At 43.7% G+C, this 27,208-nt stretch overlaps 1 protein-coding gene across 8 annotated transcripts in view; it reads right to left on the minus strand.

The window, feature by feature from the left end:
- cobl (cordon-bleu WH2 repeat protein) overlaps positions 1-26,872 on the minus strand; it is a 346,962-nt gene extending 320,090 nt beyond the window's left edge. For 7 of the 8 annotated variants that reach the window (XM_068005412.1, XM_068005400.1, XM_068005380.1 and 4 more), the window contains exons 1-2: positions 26,709-26,872; positions 26,291-26,416 (exon numbers count right to left, since the gene is read on the minus strand). In XM_068005412.1, the coding sequence (XP_067861513.1) occupies positions 26,291-26,334 (44 nt within the window). In that variant the 5' untranslated portion in view covers positions 26,335-26,416; positions 26,709-26,872. The remainder of the gene's footprint in view (positions 1-26,290; positions 26,417-26,708) is intronic. The other variant, XM_068005366.1, reaches the window with a different exon arrangement.
- Between the last annotated feature and the right edge of the window lie 336 nt (positions 26,873-27,208).

Here is a 27,208-nt window from a genome sequence, read left to right on the forward strand (position 1 = left end):
ATTATGTTCTACTTTGCCAGCATCTCCAGTTTCCATTTCAGAGCTGCCTTAACAACACCTGTCCCAGCCCCCACCCGTCTCAGCTCGTCACACTTTGTGTCTCTTTAATGTCTCAAATTCCTTTTAAGCACTTTAAAGATTATTCTACATATACTTCCTTTCTCCTTTGTGCTTCCCCTCTTCCATTTGTTCTGCTCCTTTTTAAAATGCTATTAATCTAGTTTTTTCCAGTTCTGATAAAAGTTAACACCTGAAATATTAACTTGTCTGTTCTCTCCACAAATGCTGATTGACCTGCATCTTCGGCTTTCATTTCAAAACCTATAAATATTTTATCTGCATTTTACAGGTGACTGTTCCTCTATACTTTCCTCACTTGTACCCCCTAAACTCAAAAGTACATATTTTCCCTCCATTCCTCCACATTGTGTTGAAATGATTCATTGACCATTCTTACCTCGATGCTCAAGACCATAGAATTGCTTGCCTCCTCAAATTTCACTTTCACCTCGATGTCCCAATGTTTAAAATCCAAGCTTGGCATCAACTAACCTCCAGTTCCTGATTGATTATAGGTCTTCTCTCCTGCTCTTCATCTCAGTCTCAATAAAAGAAATTAGCAGATGCCCAGGTGCATATATATTCAAAACTCCTGCACACATGGAGGTGAAATTAAACCCATTTTTCCACTCACTAAGACCAGGCTCTGTGCTCCCACCATCAACCCCAAGAATGCACCCCCACACCAATTCCCAACCTCCCTCACATTGGAGGCTCGAGCTGGCCCAGAGACCCCAAACATGCCCTATGGAGAATAGGGAGCAACATCAGGGAAAGTAGGGCAGAGCAGTGACAGTGCAACAGTATGCACATTAAATTAAGCTAAAAAAAGCTTTCCTCATGCTCCAGGAAGCCACCCCAGCTCCTTGAAGCACAGGAAATTTGAATTGGTTCGTTTTAGATTGAGCGCATTCTGCTATTGTACTGATAAAAGTTCTGCTCTCTCTGAAACAGACCTACTGGCTCTCTATGCTACATCTGTTCAGTGGAGTGCTATCAAAAATAGAATAAATAAAAATATTTATTTTACCCAGGAGAACATAGCACCATGAGACTGTGAAAAAGAATTATGATGGGTCTTCCTAAACCATGGGTACACCCCGAGCAGAAACTTGCTCCACAAGGAAGGAGGAAAGAGAAGAGGGAAAGTTTACCAAGCCTCATTCACACATCCCATGACCTAGTTTCAAATCAATATTGGCAGAGGCTTGGAATGATTTGCATTCAGTAGCCTAAGGAGCCAAAAAAAAAACTTTAAATCCAGAAGTTTAACTCTAAAAATGCATCAATAACATTGCTACAATTCATGTTAACAGACTTATTCAAGAAATTTAAACTAGCAAGAATATTTTGAAGAAAAAATACATCATGATGTACAAAACCTTAGCAATAAATAAGTTGCAATAGCTGGATGTTCAGATTAGCTGTCTGCCAAATGCACTGATGAACTGCCAAACAGGATGTTAGATTGCACACAGGTTCTTGAAGGGTAACTGTATTTTACCATTTTTGTCCCATGAGCAAAAGGAAACAACCGGTTAAGAATGGAAAGGACAGAACAGAAATGAGTTATTGAAGTGCCCCTTCCATTGGGACACAAGATCAGACCGAAGGCAGGTCACAATAGGTATAAAATAGTTGAATGCAAAGTAAAGCTCCATTTCTTCGTCCCCAACAGTACCAGCATGATATTTTCCACACCAGCCGTCCACAATGGTTAAGGGTGAAAGCAATCTGGCTTAGTTCTTCCAGTGGCTTGGTGAACAGCAAAGATAGTTAACAGCATGTGGCACAACCATGCCACTGCAAGCCTGATAAATCAATCTGAACCTCTTTGACTGATAGAGGAATAGAACCTCACTTCATAATCCCTTATTCAGTACATGGAACACTTTTTCTTTTAAAAAGATATATGAATGGAACAGAGTCCCTGAGCAAGTGAATTGTACAGCATCTGTAGAAGCAGAAGATTTGAAGAGCTAAACAGCATTTACTCATTCCATGCTTTCCTAACTATGAGAGATTAGATTTAAAAGAAATTAGAGCATATTTTTAAAATGGCAAAATCATTCAAGCACTTAAACTCTTACTAGATTCTTCTGGGCACTTTTTTTAAAAGCAGAAATTAACCAGTTTATTTTTAAATGGTTAACACCTGCCTAAAAATAGCTCAGAAAGCAATTTATTCTTCAATGATCCAAAAATATATGCAGATTCCAGCACAAAAATTGGAATTGCAATTGGGAAGTTACATATCAGAAGTCAGAAAAATTATTTTAATATTTCCAAAGAGGAAATTGCAGAGAGCAAAAAAAATATAGCTCTAAATATAGAAGAATGAGAGGTGATCTCATCAAAACATACAAAATTCTTACAGGGCTCCACAGGGTAGATGCAGGGAGGATGTTTCCCCTGGCTGGGGAGTCTACAACCAGAGGTCACAGTCTCAGAACAAGGGGTTGGCCATTTAGGACTGAGATCAGGAGAAATTTCTTCACTCAGAGGGTGGTGAATCTTTGGAATTCTCTACCCAGAGCTGTGGAGGCTCAGTCATTGAGTACATTCAAAACAGAGATCGATAAATTTCTAGATATTAAAGGCATCAAGGGATGTGGGGATAGTGCAGGAAAATGGTGTTGAGGTAGAAGATCAGCCATGATCTTGTTGAATGGCGGAGCAGGCTCGAGGGGCCAGATGGCCTACTCTGCTCCTATTTCTTGTGTTCTCTGTACCTTTGAGGTGCTTCCTATGAGCGCTGCTCCTTATTTAAAGTGCAAAATCATTCTTGATTCCCAAAATGGCAAAACATTCCTTCCCCCCGCCCCCGAGTATCAAGATCCTTAACCTCAATCACAAAATTCACAAGATACCGAAGTGGTTTAGTTAACGCTTATGACAGTTTTGAAAGGTTAAAAAGGTACCAAGGCGATAAACAATTAAAAGGAAACTTTATATTTAGTCCTGTAACTTATTTTATCCTTTCCACACCCTATAGTCAACATAGTAAGCTGCAACTCTTGCTTATTTTGGAGGAGTACTCCCACTAAGATGTTAATTACATAGAACGCACAGCACAAAAACAGGTCATTTGGCCCAACAGGTCCATGCCTGTTTTTATGCTCCACACGAGCCCATCCCCACCCTTCTTCATCTAACCCCATCAACATATCCTTTCTCCCTCGTGTGTTTACCAAGCTTCCTCTTGAATGCATCTTTGCTAGTTACCTCAACTACTCCTTGTGGTAGCGAGTTCCGCATTCTAACCATTCTCTGGGTAAAAAAAAGTTTCTCCTGAATTCCCTAATGGCTTATTAGTGACTATCTTATATTTATGGCCTCTAGTCCTGGTCTCCCCAGCAAGTGGAAACATCTTCTCTGCATCTACTCTATCAAACCCTTTCATAATCATAAAGACCTCTATCAGGTCACCCCTCAGCCTTCTGTTTTCTGGAGAAAAGTGCCCCAGCCTCTTCAGTCTTTCCCGATAGGTATAACCTCAGTTCTGGTATCATCCTAGAATTTTTTTTGCACCTTCTCGAGTGCATATATATTCTTTTTATAATATGGAAACCAGAACTGTTCACAGTACTCCAAGTGTGGTCTAACCAAGGTTCAATACAAGTTTAACATAACTTCTCTTCTTTTCAATCCTATCCCTCTAGAAATGAACCCCAGTGCTTGATTTGCTTTTTTTTTAAAAAAAATGACCTTATTAACCTGCATTGCTACTTTTAGTGATTTGTGTATCTATACCCCCAGAACCCTCAGCTCCTCGACCCCACTTAGACTCTTACTTTCCAAGGAGTATGTGGCCCTCTTACTCTTCCTGCCAAAATGTATCACCTCACACTTTTCTATATTGAAATTCATTTGCCAATTACACACCCGTTCTGCAAGTTTATTAATGTCCTCCTGTATTTTGTCGCAGTCCTCCTCAGGAAACTGACAATTTGGCGTCGTCTGCAAATTTTGAAATTGCACTTCCAATTCCCAAGTCCAAATCATTTATGGAAACGGGGAGCAGTGGTCCCAGCTGTGATCCTTGTGGAACACCTCCCACCTTTTGCTAGTCTGAGCAACTACTTTTAGTAGACTGTTTTGCAGCCAGCTTTCTATCCATTCTGCTACTTGCTCCCTGACTCCACGTGCTCGGACCTTAGTCATGAGGCTACAGCGCAGTACCTTATCGAAGGTTTTTTGAAAATCCAAATATGTTACATCTGCTGCATTACCCTTGTCTACCCTTTCTGTACTTCTTCAAATAATTCAATAAGGTTGCTCAAGCATGACCTTACCTTTTGAAATCCGTGCTGACTATTTTTTTTATTATATTGCTGCTCCCTAAGTAGTCTAGTTCAATAGCCCATCCACATGGACCAAGTCTAATCCTTTTATTGTTTTGACAACAACAACCTCCATGTATGCAGATGACGTTACCAAGGGGCAGCATGTAGGTGAGGAAGAGAAGCAGCCAAAGGTATATCCTTGGGCGACAAAAGGAGGAGATGGGTCTCATGAACAGGGTAACTCAGGGAGCGTATATGGGGAGAATGGAGAGAAACTAGAGAATGACTTGGGTTCAGGGCCAGGACAAATGGGGGTGGGTGGGGGGGGGGGCAAGTGACGAAGCAGAGGCAGCTGAATGGATAGTCTCAGCCTTAGTGGCAAAGAAGTTCAAGAGCCTCTTGCAATTTCTTACTGAAGATGATTTGGGGGGGGGGGGGGGGGGGGGGGAGGGGGGGAGGGGCGCGGAGGAGGCTGAAGAGGGGTTTAAAGGAGATTGTGGTAGTGGAGAAAAGCAGCCAGGGATTATCTTTGCTCTCCCGGGTGGAGTAGTGGGCGGTTTTGGCAGAGGAATGTGTGGCCCAATAGCGCTGCTTATACTCCAGTCAGATCTGGTGATGCATGGCTAAACCAGTTGTGTGCCAGATATGCTCAACTCAGTGCCCCTTGGACTTCAGGGGGAGAAGATAGGAGCCATACCAGGGGAATGACCAGGATGGGAAAAAGTTACAGTTTTGCTGGGGACAAAGGCATCAATAATAGTGGTGAGGGAGTGGTTGAGCAGATTAATGGCTGCAGAAGTATTGTGGTGAATGGAGGGCCAAAGAAAAGGCAGCTGTAAGTGATATTGCTTTCTTTCCCCCTGGGGTGGATAGAGAAGGGAGTGGAATTGGAAGGTGACGCAAATTGTGAGGGATACAAGTGATTGATGATGGCCGTGTCAGTGATCGAGACAAAGTGAGTAGAGAGGTCATAGGAAGTGGCAATGTTAAGGGAATCATCGTGAATATGAATAGGAGCGGTTTCGGGAGGACAAGAGGTCAGTGATTTCAGAGGAGAGAGGAGCCGAGATGAAGATTAAAATCAACGAGGGTGAGAAGTCACTCAGGTCTGAAGCGGAGGAAGGAAAGTAGAGAGGTTATATCCAAGAAACTTATGGTGCATCTTGTAAGGGTGGTTGATAACGAGGATTTTGATCGAGGGGCGAGAGGAGTAAAGCAAGATCAGGTGCTCAAAGGAGAAGGTGCCAGAGTTGTCAGGGGAGAGACCGAGGTATGACTGTGGTAAGAGTCACATAACCACTGCAGCGGTTTTGGTGGGATAGGTGGTGGAAAATATAGCCAGGTGGGGAAGTTTTGATAAAAAGTAAGATGTCATCACCCATAAGCCAAGTTCAATCAAAGCCAAGGTGTCAATGCAATTATCCACAATAAGGTCATGGATAGCAAGAACTTTATTGACGAGTAAACAGACATTGTGGTCCTTCTCTCACTCAGCAGCCTTGAACCTGTAACCCTGCATGATGCACATATGCCCCTACACATGTTTTTTTTAATTCGTTCATGGGATGTGGGCATCGCTGGGGAGGCCCTCGAGAAGGTGGTGGTGAGCCGCCTTCTTGAACCGCTGCAGTCCATGTGGTGAAGGTTCTCCCACAGTGCTGTTAGGAAGGGAGTTCCAGGACTTTGACCTAGCGACGATGAAGGAACGGAGATATATTTCCAAGTCGGGATGGCGTGTTACTTGGAGGGGAACGTGCAGGTGGTGTTATTCGGACTGCAGCGGTTCAAGAAGGCGGCTCACCACCACCTTCTCAAGGGCAATTAGGGATGGGCAATAAATGCCGGCCTTGCCAGCGACGCCCACATCCCGTGAACGTATTAAAAAAAAAAAATTCCCATATGCCCACTGCCCTTGGGCTTCAAGGTGGTAGAGGTCGCGGGTTTGGGAGGTGCTGTCGAAGAAGCCTTGGTGAGTTGCTGCAGTGCATCCTGTGGATGGTACACACTGCAGCCAGTGCATCGGTGGTGAAGGGAGTGAATGTTTAGGGTGGTGGATTGGGGGTTCCAATCAAGCGGGCTGCTTTGTCCTGGATGGTGTCGAGCTTTTTGAGTGTTGTTGGAGCTGCACTCATCCAGGCAAGTGGAGAGTATTCAATCACACTCCTGACTTGTGCCTTGTAGATGGTGGAAAAGCTTTGGGGAGTCAGGAGGTGAGTCACTCGCCGCAGAATACCCAGCCCCCTCTGGCCTGCACTTGTAGCCACAGTATTTATATGGCTGGACCAGTTAAATTTCTGGTCAATGGTGAACCCCAGGATGTTGACGGTGGGGGATTCGGCGATGGTATTGCCGTTGAATGTCAAGGGGAGGTGGTTAGACTATCTCTTGTTGGAGATGGTCATTGCCTGGCACTTATCTGGCATGAATGTTACTTGCCACTTATGAGCCCAAGCCTGGATGTTGTCCAGGTCATGCTGCATGTGGGCACGGACAGCTTCATTATCTGAGTGGTTGCAATTGGAACTGAACACTGTGTAATCATCATTGAACATCCCCATTTCTGACCTTATGATGGAGGGAAGGTCATTGATGAAGCAGCTGAAGATGGTTGGGCCTAAGACACTGCCCTGAGGAACTCCTGCAGCAATGTCCTGGGGCTGAGATGATTGGCCTCCAATAACCACTACCATCTTCCTTTGTGCTAGGTACGACTCCAGCCACTGGAGAGTTTTCCTCGATTCCCATTGACTTCAATTTTACTAGGGCTCCTTGGTGCCACACTTGGTCAAATGCTGCCTTGATGTCAAGGGCAGTCACTCTCACCTCACCTCTGCAATTCAGCTCTTTTGTCCATGTTTGGACCAAGGCTGTAATGAGGTCTGGAGCTGAGTGGTCCTGGCAGAACCCAAACTGAGCATCAGTGAGCAGGTTATTGGTGAGTATGTGCCGTTTGATAGCACTGTCAACGACACCTTCCATCACTTTGCTGATGATTGAGAGTAGACTGATGGGGTGGTAATTGGCCGGATTGGATTTGTCTTGCTTTTTGTGGACAGGACATACCTGGGCAATTTTCCACATTGTTGGGTAGATGCCAGTGTTGTAGCTGTACTGGAACAGTTTGGTTAGAGGCGCGGCTAATTCTGGAGCACAAGTCTTCAGCACTACAGCTGGGATGTTGTTAGGGCTCATAGCCTTTGCTGTATCCAGTGCACTCAGCCGTTTCTTGACATCACGTGGAGTGAATCGAATTGGCTGAAGACTGGCTCCTGTGATGGTGGGGATATTGGGAGGAGGCAGAGATGGATCATCCACTCGGCATTTCTGGCTGAAGATGGTTGCAAATGCTTCAGCCTTGTCTTTTGCACTCACATACTGGACTCTGCCATCATTGAGGATGGGGTGTTGACAGAGCCTCCTCCTCCCCGTTAGTTGTTTAATTGTCCACCACCATTCACGACGGGATGTGGCAGGACTGCAGAGCTTTGATCTGATCCGTTGGTTGTGGAATCACTTAGCTCTGTCTATAGCATGTTGCTTCCGCTGTTTAGCATGCATGTAGTCCTGAGTTGTAGCTTCACCAGGTTGGCACCTCATTTTTAGGTAAGCCTGGTGCTGCTCTTGGCATGCTCTTCTACACTCCTCATTGAACCAGGGTTGATCCCCTGGCTTGTTGGTAATGGTAGAGTGAGGAATATGCTGGGCCATGAGGTTACATGTCAGGTACGGTAGCATAGTGGTTGTGTTACTGGACTAGTAATCCAGAGTGACTGGACTAATAATCCGGAGTCATGAGTTCAATTAATTTAAATTCAATTAATTAAATAAAAATCTGGAATTAAAAACTAGTATCAGTAATGGTGGTCCTGAAACTACCAGATTGTCGTAAAAACCCTTCTGGTTCACTAATGTCCTTTAGGGAAGGAACTCTGCTGGCCTATATGTGACTCCAGACTCACAGCAATGTGGTTGATTCTTAATTGCCCTCTGAAATGGCCTAGCAAGCCACTCAGTTGTACAATCTTGCTAAAAAAAAGTCGTAAGAACCGGATGGACCTCTAGGCACCAGACAAGGCAAACCAAGCCCAGTCAACCCCGCAAAGTTCTCCTCACTAACATCTGGAGGCTTGTGCCAAAATTGGGAGAGCTATCCCACAGACTAGTCAAGCAACAGCCTAACATCGCCATATTCACAGAATCATATCTTTCAGCCAACATCCCAGACTCTTCCATCACCATCCCTGGGTATGTCCTATCCCACCGGCAGGACAGACCCACCAGAGGTGGCGGTACAGTGATATACAGTCAGGAGGGAGTGGCCCTGGGAGTCCTCAACATTGATTCCGTGTTGAGCACCACTTGGAGGAAGCACTGAAGGTAGCAAGGGCACAGAATGTATTCCGGGTGGGGGACTTCAATGTCCATCACCAAGAGTGGCTCGGTAGCACCACTACTGACTGAGCTGGCCGAGTGCTGAAGGACATAGCTGCCAGACTGGGCCTGCGGCAGGTGGTGAACGAACCAACACAAGGGAAAAACCTACTTGACCTCGTCCTCACCAATCTATCTGTCACAGATGCATCTGTCCATGACAGTATTGGTAGGAGTGACCACCGCGCAGTGCTTGTGGAGATGAAGTCCCGTCTTCGCACGGAGGACACCATCCAACATGTTGTGTGGCACTACCACCGTGCTAAATGGGATAGATTCAGAACGGATCTTGCAGCTCAAAACTGGGCATCCATGAGGCGCTGTGGGCCATCACCAGCAGCAGAATTATATTCCAGCACAATCTGTAACCTCATGGCCCGGCATATTCCTCACTCTACCATTTGCCAGATACAAGCCCATTCCGTCACCACATTTAGATCAGACTGCAATCTATCATCTAAGGTTCTTACTTCTGCATATATATTCGCATCATCCAGGAACTTGTGGATAGTTCCCACGCTACCGTCAGCCAGATCGTTGATAAAGATGGCCCCAACACCAATCTCTATAGGACCATTACCTCTAATAACTACCTTCTATCTACAATTATCCAAACCAAATCTGCCCACCAATCCCACAGGACTCAACCTCATTTAGTAGTCTTTTATGTGGTATCTTGTCAAAGGCTTTTTGAAAATCAAGCTGCACATTGTCAAGTGGGTTTCCAACATCCACCAACTTAGTAACTTCTTCAAAAAAAAATTTAGTCAGGGTGGGGTAATAGGTCCTTCTTTTCCAGGAGCCATGTTGAGACTCCCGAAGTACCATGAAATCTAGTAAACTAGAAGCCACTCTTTAGAAGCGAAGGCAAGGGAATTCGACAAGGAACAGCAATATATGAATTCAGAAATTAGATGCACTAAACTCCAACCAAAATTGCTCATGCCCTAATTGTTAAAAAAAAATCCAAAGATGCAAGCACTAGAAATACTTAAAAATCCACAGCAACAGGAACTTTTGAACATTTTGAAATGGTCAGCAAATTGCCAAATTCAATTAGAATTTAAATTCAAGCGAACAGCTGAACTGACAATTAAAGAAATCCACAGCTGCATGATCACGTTACACAGCAGACCCACTGCTAACAAAAGAGTGAAGCTCGAACCTCCTGAACCTAAAAGCACAGTAATATCAGTTGACTGCTACATGATATATGCTGGTCAAAAATCTGACCCAATGGTCTTGGGCCACTGTCAGGACAAGCAAAAACGATTCCATGGAAGTTCAGAGGATAACCGAATGCACCGGCTGAAAATCTGAAGAGTAAAGCTGAGAAAAACTCCATCTTAATTTGTTTTGTTTAAAATCAATTTGTAGACAAGATTAGTAATGTAAATAAACAGAAAAATAAAATGGGGGCGAAGGCAATGAGTTGGGTTGGGGCCGAAGAAAGCACAAGAAAGGGAATAAAACTCAAATGATCCACATAACCAAATTAGTGATTTTAAAGTTAGGACCATTTACCTGACCGTGCATGTACTGGCCTCGTAAACCACAAAAAGCTTGGTCCCAATACAACGCTTTAAGCTCACCAGCTGTCTTTCCTCTTCACAGTGGGGTATTTTAACAAAATTGCCCTCAAAGAAATAACAGCCTTCTTCAGCCAAACATGAGGGACCAAACCATACAAATTCCTACCTAATACTGACTGACAGATAAGGTGCATAACTAGGGCAGTTTCACTTTGCATCTAACTTGTACTCACTATACTTGTTGCATACACTATGGACAAAAGGTCAAAAAGAATGTTTCGAACCCCTGAAAGAACATCCTTTTCACTGATAGGCATAATTAAAAGCAACTTCAAAAAGTTTGAAATTGAAAAAAAATTAATTTGAAGTAATAGGACTACAGCAGTTCAGAAATTTTCTGTCCCAAAAAAACCAAACAACTAGAACAAAATTTGAGAATTCAACAGACTCCACTTTGCAAGGTGAGACTTGCTGTTATTTGCTTGGCTGTAACCCGAATTGTCAGAATTTCCCCTAGCCACACAGAAAAAACCCCCCACAAAATATTTGACTGGGCAGCGCTAAATATGTAACCTTTACCCTGCATCACGATCCCCACCCAAAAAAAAAATCTCGAAGTGCTCCAAGACTTGACACCCAAATGAGCAATAAAACTGGAACCCATAAAACTGTTCTCATAAGATCTGAATACTTACTTACATGCCAATATTTTTCTGCAAAAACAGGACCTAAAAGACTTCAAATATGCATAGTATACTGTACCACATCCAATTGGTCAATGCTGGAAACACACAGTCAGCATCAGAAAAGAAAGTTTTGTATTTTCACTTTTCCCATGGAGAGTCCCACCCCAAAAAGGCAGAAGTCTTCATTAGACCATGAAACCACACTTTCAGATAGATAGATAGATAGATAGAGAGAGAGAAAAAGCTTACAACATTCCTGAAATTAACTGATCACTTATTGTAAATCTGAAGCAATAATCCTCCACATCCTTTACGTTAATCTTTCTGTAAAGGTTATAGAGACCCACAAGCACAGAAAAAAAAAATCCATGGGGTGCTCCTGATCATCTGCCATAACCTCAGAGGTATCCAGAGAATCAGCGCACTGTTTCTGTGGATCTTCCACCAAAGTTACAGGAGACAATCAAGAGAATCACCACAGAAATTTAACCCCTTAAATTAAAAAGTGCTGTGATTTCCAGATAGAATCATGTTCAAAAACAGCAAGATTTACAAAATTATAAAATAGATTAGGTTATTATTTACAAATGAATATGTCCTAGAGGGTAGTGGTTTCCAGACTGTAATCTCGTCGCAGGAATAAGAGAACATTCACAGACCACTCCAATTTTCCTATCCTGGTTTGTGACGTCAAATCACCTTGACTCGACTGCACCCTTGCAATCTCTCCCACCCAATTATTCTTGCATAAATGTACACTGTATGCATTTTAATCTACTAGAGGAGGACAATTATAAAACAATGCTTTGTTTAAAAAGTTTCTTTTCCCAATTTTCTCTCTTCCTCCTTAAAGTGATTTTTAAATGCTGGGATATATTTGCATAAATACCAGAAACCCTCCTACCTCATCAAAATTGCCATTCTACATGTGCCTAGACAATGAGCGCTAACAGGTTATTCATCCTTGGCCTGATAAGAAAGGAGGGTAAGGAAAGGGCAAGGAAAAAAAGTCAAAACCACATCTGATCCTCTTGTTCACATATGTATTGCAGCAAGGGTGACTGGGGAGTGACTCACTCTAACCCATGATATTGATGTAAACTGTGAAAACCCTATCATTTTGGATGACATCAGCTAACTCAGCACAGAGCAAGCCTACTTTTTTGTGGGGGGAAATAAAACACAATCATTAATACCTTTGCACAGATACTCATGTCATTTCTTCACTAAGCTCATCACCCTACTGCCGCTTGTCAAATTTTTGTCAAAAAGGAAAAATATGACCAGATTACTCAAAAGCAGCAAGAAACAAATACTCCTGCATTTCACTTGGTCAAAAATATCCATCTCTATTTTCAACCAAAATGAGTCATCAAAATGACTTTGGACCGATCTCTCTCACAGACAACCATCACCAACAGCAGCATCACGTTCCTCTGAAAAAAATATACATTGTACCTAAATGAAAAACAAATGCCAAGCAACGAGTGGCAAGTCAAAAATTACATTGTGGGCTTCAGGCGACATTCATAAGCCAGTTCTTGTTCTTACTGTTTAGAACACAATCTGAGCGATTCCAAGGAACATTACTTTTAACTCCTTCCCAATATCTAATATTCTAGAGATTACCTTCTGATGTTGAACATAATTCTATCTTTACATAGAGCCATAGAAGCTTGCAGCAGAGGAGGCCATTCAGCTCATTGTGTCTGTGCCAGCTCTTTGCTAGAGCAAGCCAAAACTAATCCGGTCCCTCTTCCTCTGCTTCAAATATTTATCCAATTTCCCTAAAAAAATGCTATGATATCGACCTCAACCGCTCCTTATGGCAAAACATTCCACGTGCCAACAACCCTCAGACTAAAGAAATTTTACCTAACCTCTTCCCTCACTCAGTGAGAATTGTAAACCGACAGTCCTCTCATTACCAACTCCCAAACCAGAGCAAAAAGTAGTCCTTCCCTATTTACTCTATTATATCTCCTCTTATCCTTCTCTGCTCCAGTATTTCAGGTCTCACTTCAACAATCCTGGTGAATCTACGCTGTATACTTTCTGTAGCTTTAATGTCCTTTCCCCACAATGAGGCACTCAAAACTGCACACAGTACTATAACTGTGGCCTAATCAATGTTTCATACAAATTTCTCACCACTATTTCTCTTGTACTCTACACCCCTATTTAAAATACACAAAAGGCTCTTCAGTTTTTTTTGATGGCTTTATCTATCTGCACTCACATAATACAAGCAGCAATTCTATCCTACATGAAATGGGGGAAATTTTAGAACTTTTAAAAAAAAAGTGATTTTATCTCAACAAGGCAGGGGGGGAAAAAAAAAAAAGAGAATAACCAGTTCAGAAAACTGTCCTAATTCACCACAGTTTCAATGAAAGTCTGCTCGCTTCCCTTCTTAGTAACACTGTATTTGAAGATACTCACATCAAGTTTGACAGCTGGGCCATTATTTCTTTCAAGTGTAAGGCATGTTGAAAATAGGTGCAAATTTGCAGAGCGACCTTCTGTAGTGGCCAACCCATCAGAGGATAACAGTTAATGCATCTCATGAATGTTAACCTTGAGACAAGATTTTGTTTGGCAGAAAGATACTGCCGTAGGCACTCAAAAACATAAAATATTCTCAGCAGGTCATTCAATAACCATGGGGAGAACGGACAAGTTAACATCTTGGGCATTGACTCTTGATCAGAAGAGCTTTGACAAAGGATCCACACCCAAAATGTTACTTGTCCATTCTCTCCACAGACGCTGACTGACCTGCTGAGTGCTTCCTGTATTTCATGTTTTTGCTTCAGAATTCTAAACATCATTTTTTTTGTGCTTTTTGGCCATAGCTACTCAGTTCAGTTTCTGAAATCAACACTTGTGCAAATTTTAACTGGAGCGGGGGGGCAGGAAGTCATGCAGGCGGGGGCCGAGGCAGACAGCAAACCAACCAGACCTGTGCAGTGTGAGGCTCAGGAGATTTTAACTCCCAGCCCTCATCTCCATAGGCACCCATCAGTCTCCCACCCGAACTTGGCGGGAGCGAGATATTGGGTAGCAGGACTCCACTACTGCGGACCTGAAGGAACGATCCCTGGTACTCAGGGAAGTGGTTGGGAGGGGGAAGGAAGCCCAGGTCAAGGAAGGCCCGTAGTTTCCTTGTGGGGCCTGAAGGAGCACTCCCCCTGGCTCACAGGAAACTAAAACAGAAAAAATAACATCCTCTTACCTTCCTGGGCCTCTTCTGGCTCCTCTTGCCACCAGATTGGCCTGGCGGGGAAGCCATGACAGCTTCCACATGCACGTCTCTGCTTAAAGTGGCAGTCAAACCCCAATGACATCAGAGCCGGATCTGCATACTTAAAGAAGGAACCCACTGCCTTCTGGCAGGTATCCTTCTCACCTGTAAGAAAGCAGGTTAAGATCCCAAGGCAGCAGGATCGGTGCATCTAAGTCCTATGAGCCATTTTAACTGCCCGAATCCCTGCTTTCTGATGGGTGGGTCGGGTTCAGAATTGGCCCTTTAGATTTTGTGCAATGGCAAAAATGTTGCCTCGAAGAGCCAATCTACAAATGATGTTTCCATCAAAAGTCTTACAAATTATTGGATGGCATGAAAAATATTTCCTAAAAAATATTTTAGTCCTTTATTGACTAGTTCAGTCTTTGTTCTTAAAAATATTTGCATAATTTCCAGCTATAATTCCATAGAAGCAGGAAGATATCTTATTTGTAATTAAATTTGATCAGTTTTAGGCTGAACAAAATGGTCTGCCAGGGAAATATTTACTGCCTTTTACAACACAGCAGGACATAGATATACATAGGAATTTATAATGGAAAAAGTTGACACAGAAATGTGACAACAGGAAGGGGTAGATTTTTGTCTGGTCCTGCTTTCGGGCCCAGACTTAGTGCAGTGAAGGCAGCACGCGCTCAAAGGTGGAGGCCTAAGGATCGCTAGAAATTGACCCTTGGCCTCATCTACATATTTGAGACCAGTGCCTGTCTCCACTCCACAGGCAGATCGCCCGAGGGAAGAATTCAACATCGGACCGCCTGCCTCGTCAGCAGCAGCCCCCATACAGGTTTTTTTTCTTCAATTTTTAAGCTTACGTTTACGGCCGTGGCTGCTTGGAAGACCTGATCGGAGCAGGCCCAGCACCTTTTCTGCTCAGGGCGGTCCAACTTGGCACAGGGGTCCTTCAACAGGCATTAGGCCCCTAATTGACATATGCAAGGCACGTAAGGCCTGTTTGAGGCAGCCACTTGGAACACTTAAAAAATGGACCCGACAAATTTAGCAGATTGGATGCAGACCGTCCCACACCTGAAAAGCAGGCACAACATATCAATTTTTACCCTGAAATGTGTACAGCTGCAAGGTTTTTAATAAGATTAAGATAGATCTCTTGTACGTTATTACATAATTGATGGGTAATTATTAGCCTTGGCATGCATAAGGGTGCAAGTTATAGTTATGGAAACTTCCCTTTTAGTTTGAACACAAGTTGCAAATGTTGGGAGACGGCCTGAATCCTAACACTATATACGCACAAGATGAAATGCATGGGGAAGTGAAGTGTCTAATTTGTATTTCCAATAGATATTTAGATACTTGCATACTGTAAGTGGCAATTGTCAAGGTCTCAGAAAAAAAGGGACTGTATTGCTTCTACTTATAAACATATAAATAGTAAAAGGATAGTCGAAGGAAGGGTGGAACCGATTAGGGACCAAAAAGGAGATCTTCTTGTGGAGGCAGAGTATGACTGAGGTAGTAAATGAGTATTTTGCATTTGTCTTCACAAAAGAAGAGGATGCTATCAATGTCACAGTACTTGAGGAGGTAGTAAAGAAATGGGATAGGATAAAAAATAGTTTGAAGAGGAGGTAATTAAAAGGTTTGCAATCAGGATGTGATGCATCCAAGGTTGCTGAGGGAATTAAGAGTGGAAATAGCAGAGGCTCTGGCCACAATCATACAATCCTCCTTAGGCATGGGAGTGGTGCCAAAGGACTGGAGGATGCAAATGTTACACCCTTGTTCAAGAAGTGGAGAGGGATGAACCAGGTAAATACAGGCCAGTCAGACTAACGTAGGCGGTGGGGAAATTTTGAGGGACAATAATCCAGGACAAAATTAATTGGCACTTGGAAAAACACAGGTTAATCAATAACACAGTAGGGTACAATAGCATAGTAGTTATGTTACTAGACTTGTAATCCAGAGGCCTGGACTAATAACCTGGAGTCATGAGTTCAAATCCCACCATGGCAGCTGGGGAATTTAAATTCAGTTAATTAAATAAAATCTGGAATAAAAAGCCAGTATCAGTAATGGTGACCATGAAACTACCAGATTGTCGTAAAAACCAATCTGGTTCACCTTTACGGAAGGAAGCCTGCCATCCTTACCCGGTCTGGCCTATATGTGACTCCAGACCCACAGCAATGTGGCTGATTCTTAACTGCCCTCTGAAATGGCCTAGTCAGCCATTCAGTTGTACAATCCCGCTACAGTGAAGCAACAGCCTGACATAGCTATGCTCACAGTATCATACCTGTCAGCCAACATCCCAGACTCCTCCATCACCATCCCTGGGTATGACCTGTCCCACTGGCAGGACAGATCCACCAGAGGTGGCGGCAGTGTTATACAGTAAGGAGGGAGTGGCCCTCAACATTGACTCCGGGACCCACGAAATCTCACGGCATCAGGCCAAACATGGAGAAGGAAACCTCCTGCTGATTACCACCCATCGCCCTCCCTCAGCTGATGACTCAGTACTCCTCCATGTTGAGCACCACTTGGAGGAAGCACTGAGGGTAGCAAGGGCACAGAATGTACTCTGGGTGGGGGACTTCAATGTCCATCACCAAGAGTGACTCTGTAGCACCACTACTGACTGAGCTAGCTAAGTCCTGAAGGACACAACTGCCAGACTGGGCCTGTGGCAGGAGGTGAGAGAACCAACATGAAGGAAAAACCGACTCGTCCTCACCAATCTACCTGTCGCAGATGCATCTGTCCATGACAGTATTGGTAGGAGTGACCACAGCACAGACCTTGTGGAGACGAAGTCCCGGCTTCACAATGAGGATACCGTCCAACATGTTATGTGGCACCACCACTGTTAAATGGGATAGATTCAGAACAGATCTAGCAGCTCAAGACTGGGCATCCATGAGGCGCTGTGGGCCATCAGCAGCAGAATTGTACGTCACCACAATCTGTAACCCTCACCCTACCATTATCAACCCTGGTTCAATGAGACGTATAGAAGAGCATGCCAGGAGCAGCACCAGGTGTACCTAAAAAAGAGGTGCCCACCTGGTGAAGCTACAACACAGGACTACATGCACGCCAAACAGCAGAAGCAGCATACTATAGACAGAGCTAAGCAATCCCACAACCAACAGATCAGATCAAAGCTCTGCAGTCCTACCACATCCAGTTGTGAATGGTGGCGGACAATTAAACAACTAATGGGAGAAGGAGGCTCCGAGGACATCACCATCCACAATGATGGCAGAGCCCAGCACGTGAGTGCAAAAGACAAGGCTGAAGCGTTTGCAACCATCTTCAGCCAGAAGTGCCGAGTGGACGACCTATCTCAGCCTCCTCCCGAGATTCCCACCATCACAGAAGCCAGTCTTCAACCAATTCGATTCACTCCGTATGATATCAAGAAACGGCTGAGTGCACTGGATGCAGCAAATGCTAAGGGCCCCGACAACATCCCGGCTGTAGTGCTGAAGACTTGTGCTCCAAAACTAGCTGCACTTCTAGCCAAGCTGTTCCAGTACAGCTACAACACTGGTATCTACCCAACAAGTGGAAAATTGCCCAGGTATGTCCTGTCCACAAAAAGCAGGACAAATCCAATCCGGCCAATTACCACCCCATCAGTCTACTCTCAATCATCAGCAAAGTGATGGAAGGTGTCGTCGACAGTGCTATCAAGCGGCACTTACTCACCAATAACCTGCTCACCGATGCTCAGTTTGGGTTCCGCCAGGACCACTCAGCTCCAGACCTCATTACAGCCTTGGTCCAAACATGGACAAAAGAGCTGAATTCCAGAGGTGAGGTGAGGTGACTGCCCTTGACATCAAGGCAGCATTTGACCGAGTGTGGCACCAAGGAGCCCTCGTAAAATTGAAGTCAATCGGAATCAGCGGGAAAACTCTCCAGTGGCTGGAGTCATACCTAGCACAAAGGAAGATGGTAGTGGTTGTTGGAGGACAATCATCTCAGCCCCAGGGCATTGCTGCAGGAGTTCCTCAGGGCAGTGTCCTAGGCCCAACCATCTTCAGCTGCTTCATCAATGACCTTCCCTCCATCATAAGGTCAGAAGTGCAGATGTTCGCTGATGATTGCAGTGTTCAGTTCCAATCGCAACCCCTCAGATAATGAAGCTGTCTGTGCCCGCATGCAAGACCTGGACAACATCCAGGCTTGGGCTGATAAGTGGCAAGTGACATTCGCGCCAGACAAATGCCAGGCAATGACCATCTCCAATAAGAGAGAGTCTAACCACCTCCCCTTGACATTCGACGGCATTACCATCACCGAAACCTCCATAAATCAACATCCTGGGTGTCACCATTGACCAGAAACTTAACTGGACCAGCCACATAAATACTGTGGCTACAAGAGCAGATCAGAAGCTGGGGATTCTGCAGCGAGTGACTCACCTCCTGACTCCCCAAAGCCTTTCCACCATCTACAAGGCACAAGTTAGAATCGTGATGGAATACTCTCCGCTTGCCTGGATGAGTGCAGTTCCAACAACACTCAAGAAGCTTGACACCATCCAGGACCTAGCAGCCCTCTTGATTGGCACCCCATCCACCACCTTGAACATTCACTCCCTCCACCACCGGCGCACCGTGGCTACAGTGTGTACCATCTACAAGATGCACTGCAGCAACTCGCCAAGGCTTCTTCGACAGCACCTGCCACCTAGAAGGTCAAGGGCAGCAGGCGCATGGGAACACCAGCATCTGCACGTTCCCCTCCAAGTCACACACCATCCCGACTTGGAAATATATCGCCGTTCCTTCATCGTTGCTGGGTCAAAATCCTGGAACTCCCTACCGAACAGCACTGTGGAAGCACCTTCACCACATGGACTGCAGCGATTCAAGGTGACAGCTCACCACCACCTTCTCAAGGGCAATTAGGGGTGGGCAATAAATGCTGGGCTTGCCGGTGATGCCCACATCCCATGAATGAATTAAAAAAAAGAAACATATATTTAGATTTTGTATTCAGATAATGAGCCATTGGTGATAGATGGGATAATGCCTTGCAAATTTAGACCACTCCATTATCGAGATTTGAAACATGGGATTAGCAAGTTTAGAATAATAGCATGATATTTCATAAAGACACGATTTACAGTAGTAAATACTCAGAGGAAGATGAACGCTACGCTCAAAAATGGAGCACGTCTAAAAAAAAATTCAAGAGAAAATAAGCCACATGAAAAAGAATATTAGAGAAAGACTCAATGGGTGAAAGGAAAGCTACTTTGGCAAGTGACATTCAAGACTACATACTTTTAGGTGTTATAAACAGGAATGGTGATGGAGAAGAACAAAGCAGTTGTAAGAAAACTAGTAGAAAATTTTAAAATGAATCAAGAGGCAGATAGTGGAATAGTCAGGATAATGGCAATGTTTCCTTTAAATTCTGTTGAGTCAAAGGTAAGTTAGTGAACAAATAGGACCATTACAGGATGACTTGGAGAATTACAAATAGTGACAATGACATGGTAGAATGGTGAAATAGATATTTTGTAACTTTTTAAACTGAAAAAGTTGGATCTGCTTCCTTGCCGAGCAGATAGGACTAAAACCCAGAATGGTTGTTTGCAGGTCACAAAGGAATTGTTTAGGTACAGAAGAAAAAGTAGCAGGGTCAAATTTAATTTATCCAAGGGCACTCAAAGAAATGGTACAGGTCTTGCATGATGCCCTGGTAGTTATTTTCAACAGTTCTCTAAAAACTGAGGGAGTGCATCCCTCCAATTGTCTGGCACACCTTTCCCTTATTCAAAAGCCACAGACCAGCAAGTCCAACCCCTGTGGTGGAAAAGTGGGCAAGCATCATAAGAGATGCTATAAACTAGCATTTAAAGTGAACAGGGGTTATAGAATCATAGAAGTTACAACATGGAAACAGGCCCTTCGGCCCAACATGTCCATGTCGCCCAGTTTATACCACTAAGCTAGTCCCAATTGCCTGCACTTGGCCCATATCCCTCGATACCCATCTTCCCCATGTAACTGTCCAAATGCTTTTTAAAAGACAAAATTGTACCCGCCTCTACTACTGCCTCTGGCAGCTCGTTCCAGACACTCACCACCCTTTGAGTGAAAAAATTGCCCCTCTGGATCCTTTTGTATCTCTCCCCTCTCACCTTAAATCTGTGCCCCCTCGTTATAGACTCCCCTACCTTTGGGAAAAGATTTTGACTATCGACCTTATCTATGCCCCTCATTATTTTATAGACTTCTATAAGATCACCCCTTAACCTCCTACTCTCCAGGGAATAAAGTCCCAGTCTGTCTAACCTCTCCCTGTAAGTCAAACCATCAAGTCCCGGTAGCATCCTAGTAAATCTTTTCTGCACTCTTTCTAGTTTAATAATATCCTTTCTATAATAGGGTGACCAGAACTGTACACAGTACTCCAAGTGTGGCCTCACCAATGCCCTGTACAACTTCAACAAGACATCCCAACTCCTGTATTCAATGTTCTGACCAATGAAACCAAGCATGCTGAATGCCTTCTTCACCACCCTATCCACCTGTGACTCCACTTTCAAGGAGCTATGAATCTGTACTCCTAGATCTCTTTGTTCTATAACTCTCCCCAACGCCCTACCATTAACGGAGTAGGTCCTGGCCCGATTCGATCTACCAAAATGCATCACCTCACATTTATCTAAATTAAACTCCATCTGCCATTCATCGGCCCACTGGCCCAATTTATCAAGATCCCGTTGCAATCCTAGATAACCTTCTTCACTGTCCACAATGCCACCAATCTTGGTGTCATCTGCAAATTTACTAACCATGCCTCCTAAATTCTCATCCAAATCATTAATATAAATAACAAATAACAGCGGACCCAGCACCGATCCCTGAGGCACACCGCTGGACACAGGCATCCAGTTTGAAAAACAACCCTCGACAACCACCCTCTGTCTTCTGTCGTCAAGCCAATTTTGTATCCAATTGGCTACCTCACCTTGGATCCCATGAGATTTAACCTTATGTAACAACCTACCATGCGGTACCTTGTCAAATGCTTTGCTGAAGTCCATGTAGACCACGTCTACTGCACAGCCCTCATCTATCTTCTTGGTTACCCCTTCAAAAAACTCAATCAAATTCGTGAGACATGATTTTCCTCTCACAAAACCATGCTGACTGTTCCTAATTAGTCCCTGCCTCTCCAAATGCCTGTAGATCCTGTCCCTCAGAATACCCTCTAACAACTTACCCACTACAGATGTCAGGCTCACTGGTCTGTAGTTCCCAGGCTTTTCCCTGCCGCCCTTCTTAAACAAAGGCACAACATTTGCTACCCTCCAATCTTCAGGCACCTCACCTGTAGCGGTGGATGATTCAAATATCTCTGCTAGGGGACCCGCAATTTCCTCCCTAACCTCCCATAACGTCCTGGGATACATTTCATCAGGTCCCGGAGATTTATCTACCTTGATGCGCGTTAAGACTTCCAGCACCTCCCTCTCTGTAATATGTACACTCCTCAAGACATCACTATTTATTTCCCCAAGTTCCCTAACATCCATGCCTTTCTCAACCGTAAATACCGATGTGAAATATTCATTCAGGATCTCACCCATCTCTTGTGGTTCCGCACATAGATGACCTTGTTGATCCTTAAGAGGCCCTACTCTCTCCCTAGTTACCCTTTTGCCCTTTATGTATTTGTAGAAGCTCTTTGGATTCACCTTTGCCTGATCTGCCAAAGCAATCTCATATCCCCTTTTTGCCCTCCTGATTTCTCTCTTAACTCTACTCCGGCAATCTCTATACTCTTCAAGGGATCCACTTGATCCCAGCTGCCTATGCATGTCATATGCCTCCTTCTTATTTTTGACTAGTGCCTCAATCTCCCGAGTCATCCAAGGTTCCCTACTTCTACCAGCCTTGCCCTGAATAGGGGCTACTTAATACTGTTTCAAAATGCACAAGTCATGTTTGACAACTCTGATCCAGTTTTTTTTTTAAAAAGTGACCAGATGATCAGAAACACCTGGTATACATAATTTACTTGAATTTCCAAAAGCTTTTTGATAAACTGCCTCACGCTGTATTGCATAGAGAAATTAGGTCTCGTGTGCACAGTGAAATGGATTTTAAAAATTTTTAAGGGACCATAACAAAGGGTGGTTTTTAAATGGGTCCAATCACAGGGTGCTCAGGGTTTGGTACTGGGCCACCCTATGTTCACTGAAGATCTGCAGGAGAGCACAGTAATTAAAATTACAGATGACACCCAATTGCATAGCATATCAGTAACCTCAAAAGGAGGAAAATAAATCATAAATTAGATTAGATTAGGGTAGTGGGCCCAAAACTGCCAAATGTCTTTCAATATAGTCAAGTGCACAATGTAGATAATTACAAAAAGGTATGAAATGTAATAACAAGTGGATGTCAGTTAAAGGCAGTTGAAAGGGGGGGAAAAGATTTGGGGATGATCACTGTTTGCTCCCTTAAAGTTCAAGCTCAGGTTCAGGAGACCAAGACCAAAGCAAACAGTCCTAGGCTATGGTGCTCAAACATTTAGATACAAAACAAGGACCACAATAATAAGGTTATATGAGGCTTTGATGTGACCTCATTTGGAGGCGCATCAAGTTTACATCCCCATCTCTGAAAGGAGTTTGACTGCAGAAACGCGCAGAGAAGGCTGTAAGTATGATCTCTCACCCAAGATCATTGAGTTATCAGGATGGACTGAACGGCCTGGGTCTATACTTGAAGAGAAAGAGAATTGAGGGGAGGGGGAGAGTGTAATCCACTCTTAGCATTTAGAATTATTGAAAGGCATGGGCATTATGCAAGTAGATAGTGTGTTTGAGGTGGTGGGGTCAGGGAGAACTCAGGGCTACCTATACAAGCCAAGGAAGCAGATAATGAGGTTGGATGTCTACAAGTTTTACTTTTCCTAAAGAATGACTAACTTGTCGAACAGGATATCAGAAGTGGTCACGGACAAGGTTTCTTTACAATCGGTTACAAATTCAGGTCAGCCGTAGATACCTTCTTGAGTTCAGTGACATCATACTCTGTGTCTGAGTGTCTTACTTTTACTGGAGTTACCAAAAAAAAATGAACGATTTTAAACTTTAAAAGATTTTAAGAAACAATCTCTTTAAACGATTACTTATCCAAGGTTTTAATATCCTGCTACAATTGTGTACTACCATGAAAGTTCCATAATTCCACCCCCTCTCCCCACCAAGGTATTACGACCAAAGTTCAAAAGTGAAAAATGACATGACAACCTGTACATTATTCTAAGTCAATACTTCAAGTTGCCCTTATAGTCTAGTGGCGAAATGTACTGCCTTATGCAACACTAAATGATACACAACCCGGGTGATCCTAGCTTAGACTTAAACTTAATTAGTGCCAAGTTAGCTGATCTCAGCTGGCGCAACAACAACAATATGGCACTTTTAACATATGAAGCATGTTGGGATGTTTTACTATGAGCGCTATATAAAAAAAATGACACCGAGCCACATTAGGAGATATTAGGACAGGTGACCAAAAGCTAAAAGAAGTAGGTTTCAAAGAGAATCTTTAAGGAGGAGAGAGAGGGGTTTAGGGAGGGAATTCCAGAGCTGAGGGCCTAGGCAGCTGAAGGCATGGCCACCAATGGTGGAGCAGTTAAAATCGGGGATGCGCAAGAGGCAAGAATTGGAGGAGCTTAGAGGTCTCGGAGGATTGTAGGGCTGGAGGAGGTTACAAAGATAGAGAAGGGCAAGGCCTGGAGGGATTTGAAAACAAGGATGAGAATTTTAAAAATCAAGGCGTCCTCGGACCAGGAGCCAATGTAGTTCAGCGAGCACAGGGCTGATGGGAGAACAGGACTTGGTGCGAGTTAGGGTACGGGCAGCAGAGATTTGGATGAGTTCAAGTTTATGGAGGATGGAAGAAGGGAGGCCGGCCAGGAGAGCATTGGCATAGTCAAGTCGAGAGGTAACAAAGGCAAGAATGAAGGTTTCAGCAGCAGATAAGATGAGGCAAGGGCAAAGACGGGCGACGTTATGGAGGTGGAAGTAAGCGGTCTTGGTGATGGAGCAGATATGGAATAAGAAGCTCATCTCAGGGTCAAATAGGATGCCAAGGTTGCGAACGGTCTGGTTCAGCCTCAGACACTGGCCAGGGAGAGGGGTAGTGTCAGTGGCTTGGGAACAGTTGGAAGCTACAAGTGCCTTCAGCTCCCTGAGCCATTGAGGAGATAAAACCAATCAGGATTATTACTCTTGACTGCCAGCAAATAATTCCTGCTGGAATGTATTAGTTTGTGAACATAGAGTGTTGACAGTCTATTTACCATGTGATGCCTTCCACAATCCAATAGGCTGCTGACACTCACAGTTTAGACTCACGAAAAATGGCCAGTTTGCCACGGTACTGGAGGCTTAACTCCAATGTGAGTTAGTGCCTTCAAACTTTGAAGAAAGGATTACAGTGTGTATTCTCACCAGAAACCAGTCACATGAAAGTTAAAATAAGTATGGAAGAGAAAATTAGAGAAAAGTGGCAATAAGGTGAACAGAGGCTGATTTCAACATGTTATTACAGTAATGAAGCTGTTCCTGGTGTTTCACAGCACAAGCTGAAAACAAAATCAGTTGCCTTACAATACAGGAATTTCCTGAACCTCCCTTAATATAAAGGGTTAAAAAAGCTCTGTTATACGTAATGAAAGTCTGCATGGTTATAAAGGCACAACTAAAAGAAAATAAACCTCTTTAAAGACGAATATGTACAGATTATAAAATATAATTTACTCTGTTGAAAACTTTGCCTCTGCCCTCGAAAATAAACTGTTTAAATAACGGATATAAAGGCTTCCTTTCGGGCAAAAACGTTAAATATAAACACACTAACAGTGTTTATCATTCAAAAATAAATCCATTTCCCAAAATAAAAATTGAACTAAATAGAAAACTGTGTCTTTTGGTATTAGGGGCAAGTTCAAACTAGTTAATGTCACTAAGAACGGCTGACACTTGAAAGAAACACTTGAAAACTTCAGAACGAATTAAACCACTTTAGTAACTTATGAATCTTATCAATATGCAAAGTATTTGGTTTCTCTTTAAATGCACTAAAATATAAGTAGCTTCCTACGGTTTTCCTTTAAGCCAAGTTGTCCCGTTATTACGTGACAGGTCATGGAAGGAATTAACGGCGATATTGGTACGATAATGGAGTCGATAAAATACGAAAAAAAGTGAACTTGAAATAAATGCATTCTCCTATAGAACAAACGTGCCCATAAAATAGGTATATTATATTATAGTTGATTGAAGGTGAAAACGATTTAAGATTTTTAAAGACATCAAACATACTTTGTAAATAAAAGGGCAAATTATAAATCAGCATACTGCCGGACACGCACCATTTTTGATACAAAGTCAGGCACGAGCTGTTCGTTACAATAAATAGGCTTTTATTTCTTCCTCCCCCTCCCCCTCCCCCTCCATGTACTTGAAGGCCCTGCGCGCAACAGTTTAGAAAGGCTCCCAACTCTCCCTGCACACCGGCGGCGGGCTGCGTGTTCCCGCAAAGTTTCGATCTGGTCTGAGGACAGTGTTGGCCTGCGGGCGGCGGGCGGGCGGAAGCTGCTGACAGGTATCAGGATCTCGGCTCGTGACCCGCTGCCGGCCCGGCCCGGCCCGTCCACCGCCCTGGTCAGGTGCGCAGTGTTTCCATGGAAACGGGCAAAGCGCAGCGCAACCGGGCCCAGGCCCAGGCCCAGGCCCAGGAGCGTTACCTTCACCTTCACCGACCTTAACCAACCATTCACAGGACAATGTCTCGCATATTTATAGTGTCTATTCCAACCCCAACCCCCCCCCCCCCCCCCCCACACACACACACACACTTTTCATTTTCTTCTTCGTGCGCAGTTGCATTATTTATTTATTTAAGCCGGCCACAAAATATTTTGCAGCGAAGCCAGGTGTGATACAATGAAGTTTTAGAAATGCCAACGTACCCTGCCGGCGGTCGAGCAGCTGTCGCGATCCTCACCGTATCCATGGTACCAAACTCTTCTTACTGTACTTTTTAAAAATTCCGTCCAGATCCAACATCGATCTAGGTCACAGTCAATGGCGTTTTACTAAAATGCAATTAGAGCCAAACGATGAGTTTTACAAAAAAAAGACATTAATTTGACGTTCTTTTTTTCCTTTGGACTTTAATGAAGTATTTCTGCACGAAAACGACGTTATCCTATAGCCCCCAAACTAACAGCTCCAAAAAGTAAGGGTCAAACATACGACAGGCTTCTCTCTCTCGTACAAACACGGACGACAACTGTCTGCAAAATTAACCCAGTGAATAAGCAGCGAACTATGTACACTCACCACACATCAGTCACTGCCCAAACCCAACTCCAAATAGACACTTACACTGGCAGAAATTTTATACAGCCAGCTCTTCTCACTTTCTCTTTACTTTTACTCGCTTTCTCGGCGTCGTTCTTGTTTAATAAGTGAAAATAAATCGCTTTTATTTTTGAACGCGCGCTTCTCTTTCTGCCACGGTCTCCTAACCGTTGTATGAATTTAAGCGCCTTCGTCAGGGCTCGCCTGTCAATCACCGCTTTGACCTACCCAGACTGCAGCCGGCTGTGGGGATGGTGAAGTTGTATTCTGCAGGAATACATTGCAGTTACCGCTCACACTCGTAAATTGTTTTCCTTTTGTGATAATTTGGTTGGAATAAACCGAATGCACAGTATTGAATTCAAAAAGGTTTAAAACTACTATTCTCCCATAATCTAACAAAAATCAAACGTGTTTATCCACGCCACAAGGGTACTGCTCAATTCATACTGATCATTTTTTTCTACGAATCACTTCAGGAATACCAACATCCAGAAACTGAGGGTGAGATTTACGATCACAAA

This window comes from Heptranchias perlo, chromosome 2 (genome assembly GCF_035084215.1).
Source record: "Heptranchias perlo isolate sHepPer1 chromosome 2, sHepPer1.hap1, whole genome shotgun sequence".
NCBI classification, from domain to species: Eukaryota; Metazoa; Chordata; class Chondrichthyes; order Hexanchiformes; family Hexanchidae; genus Heptranchias; species Heptranchias perlo.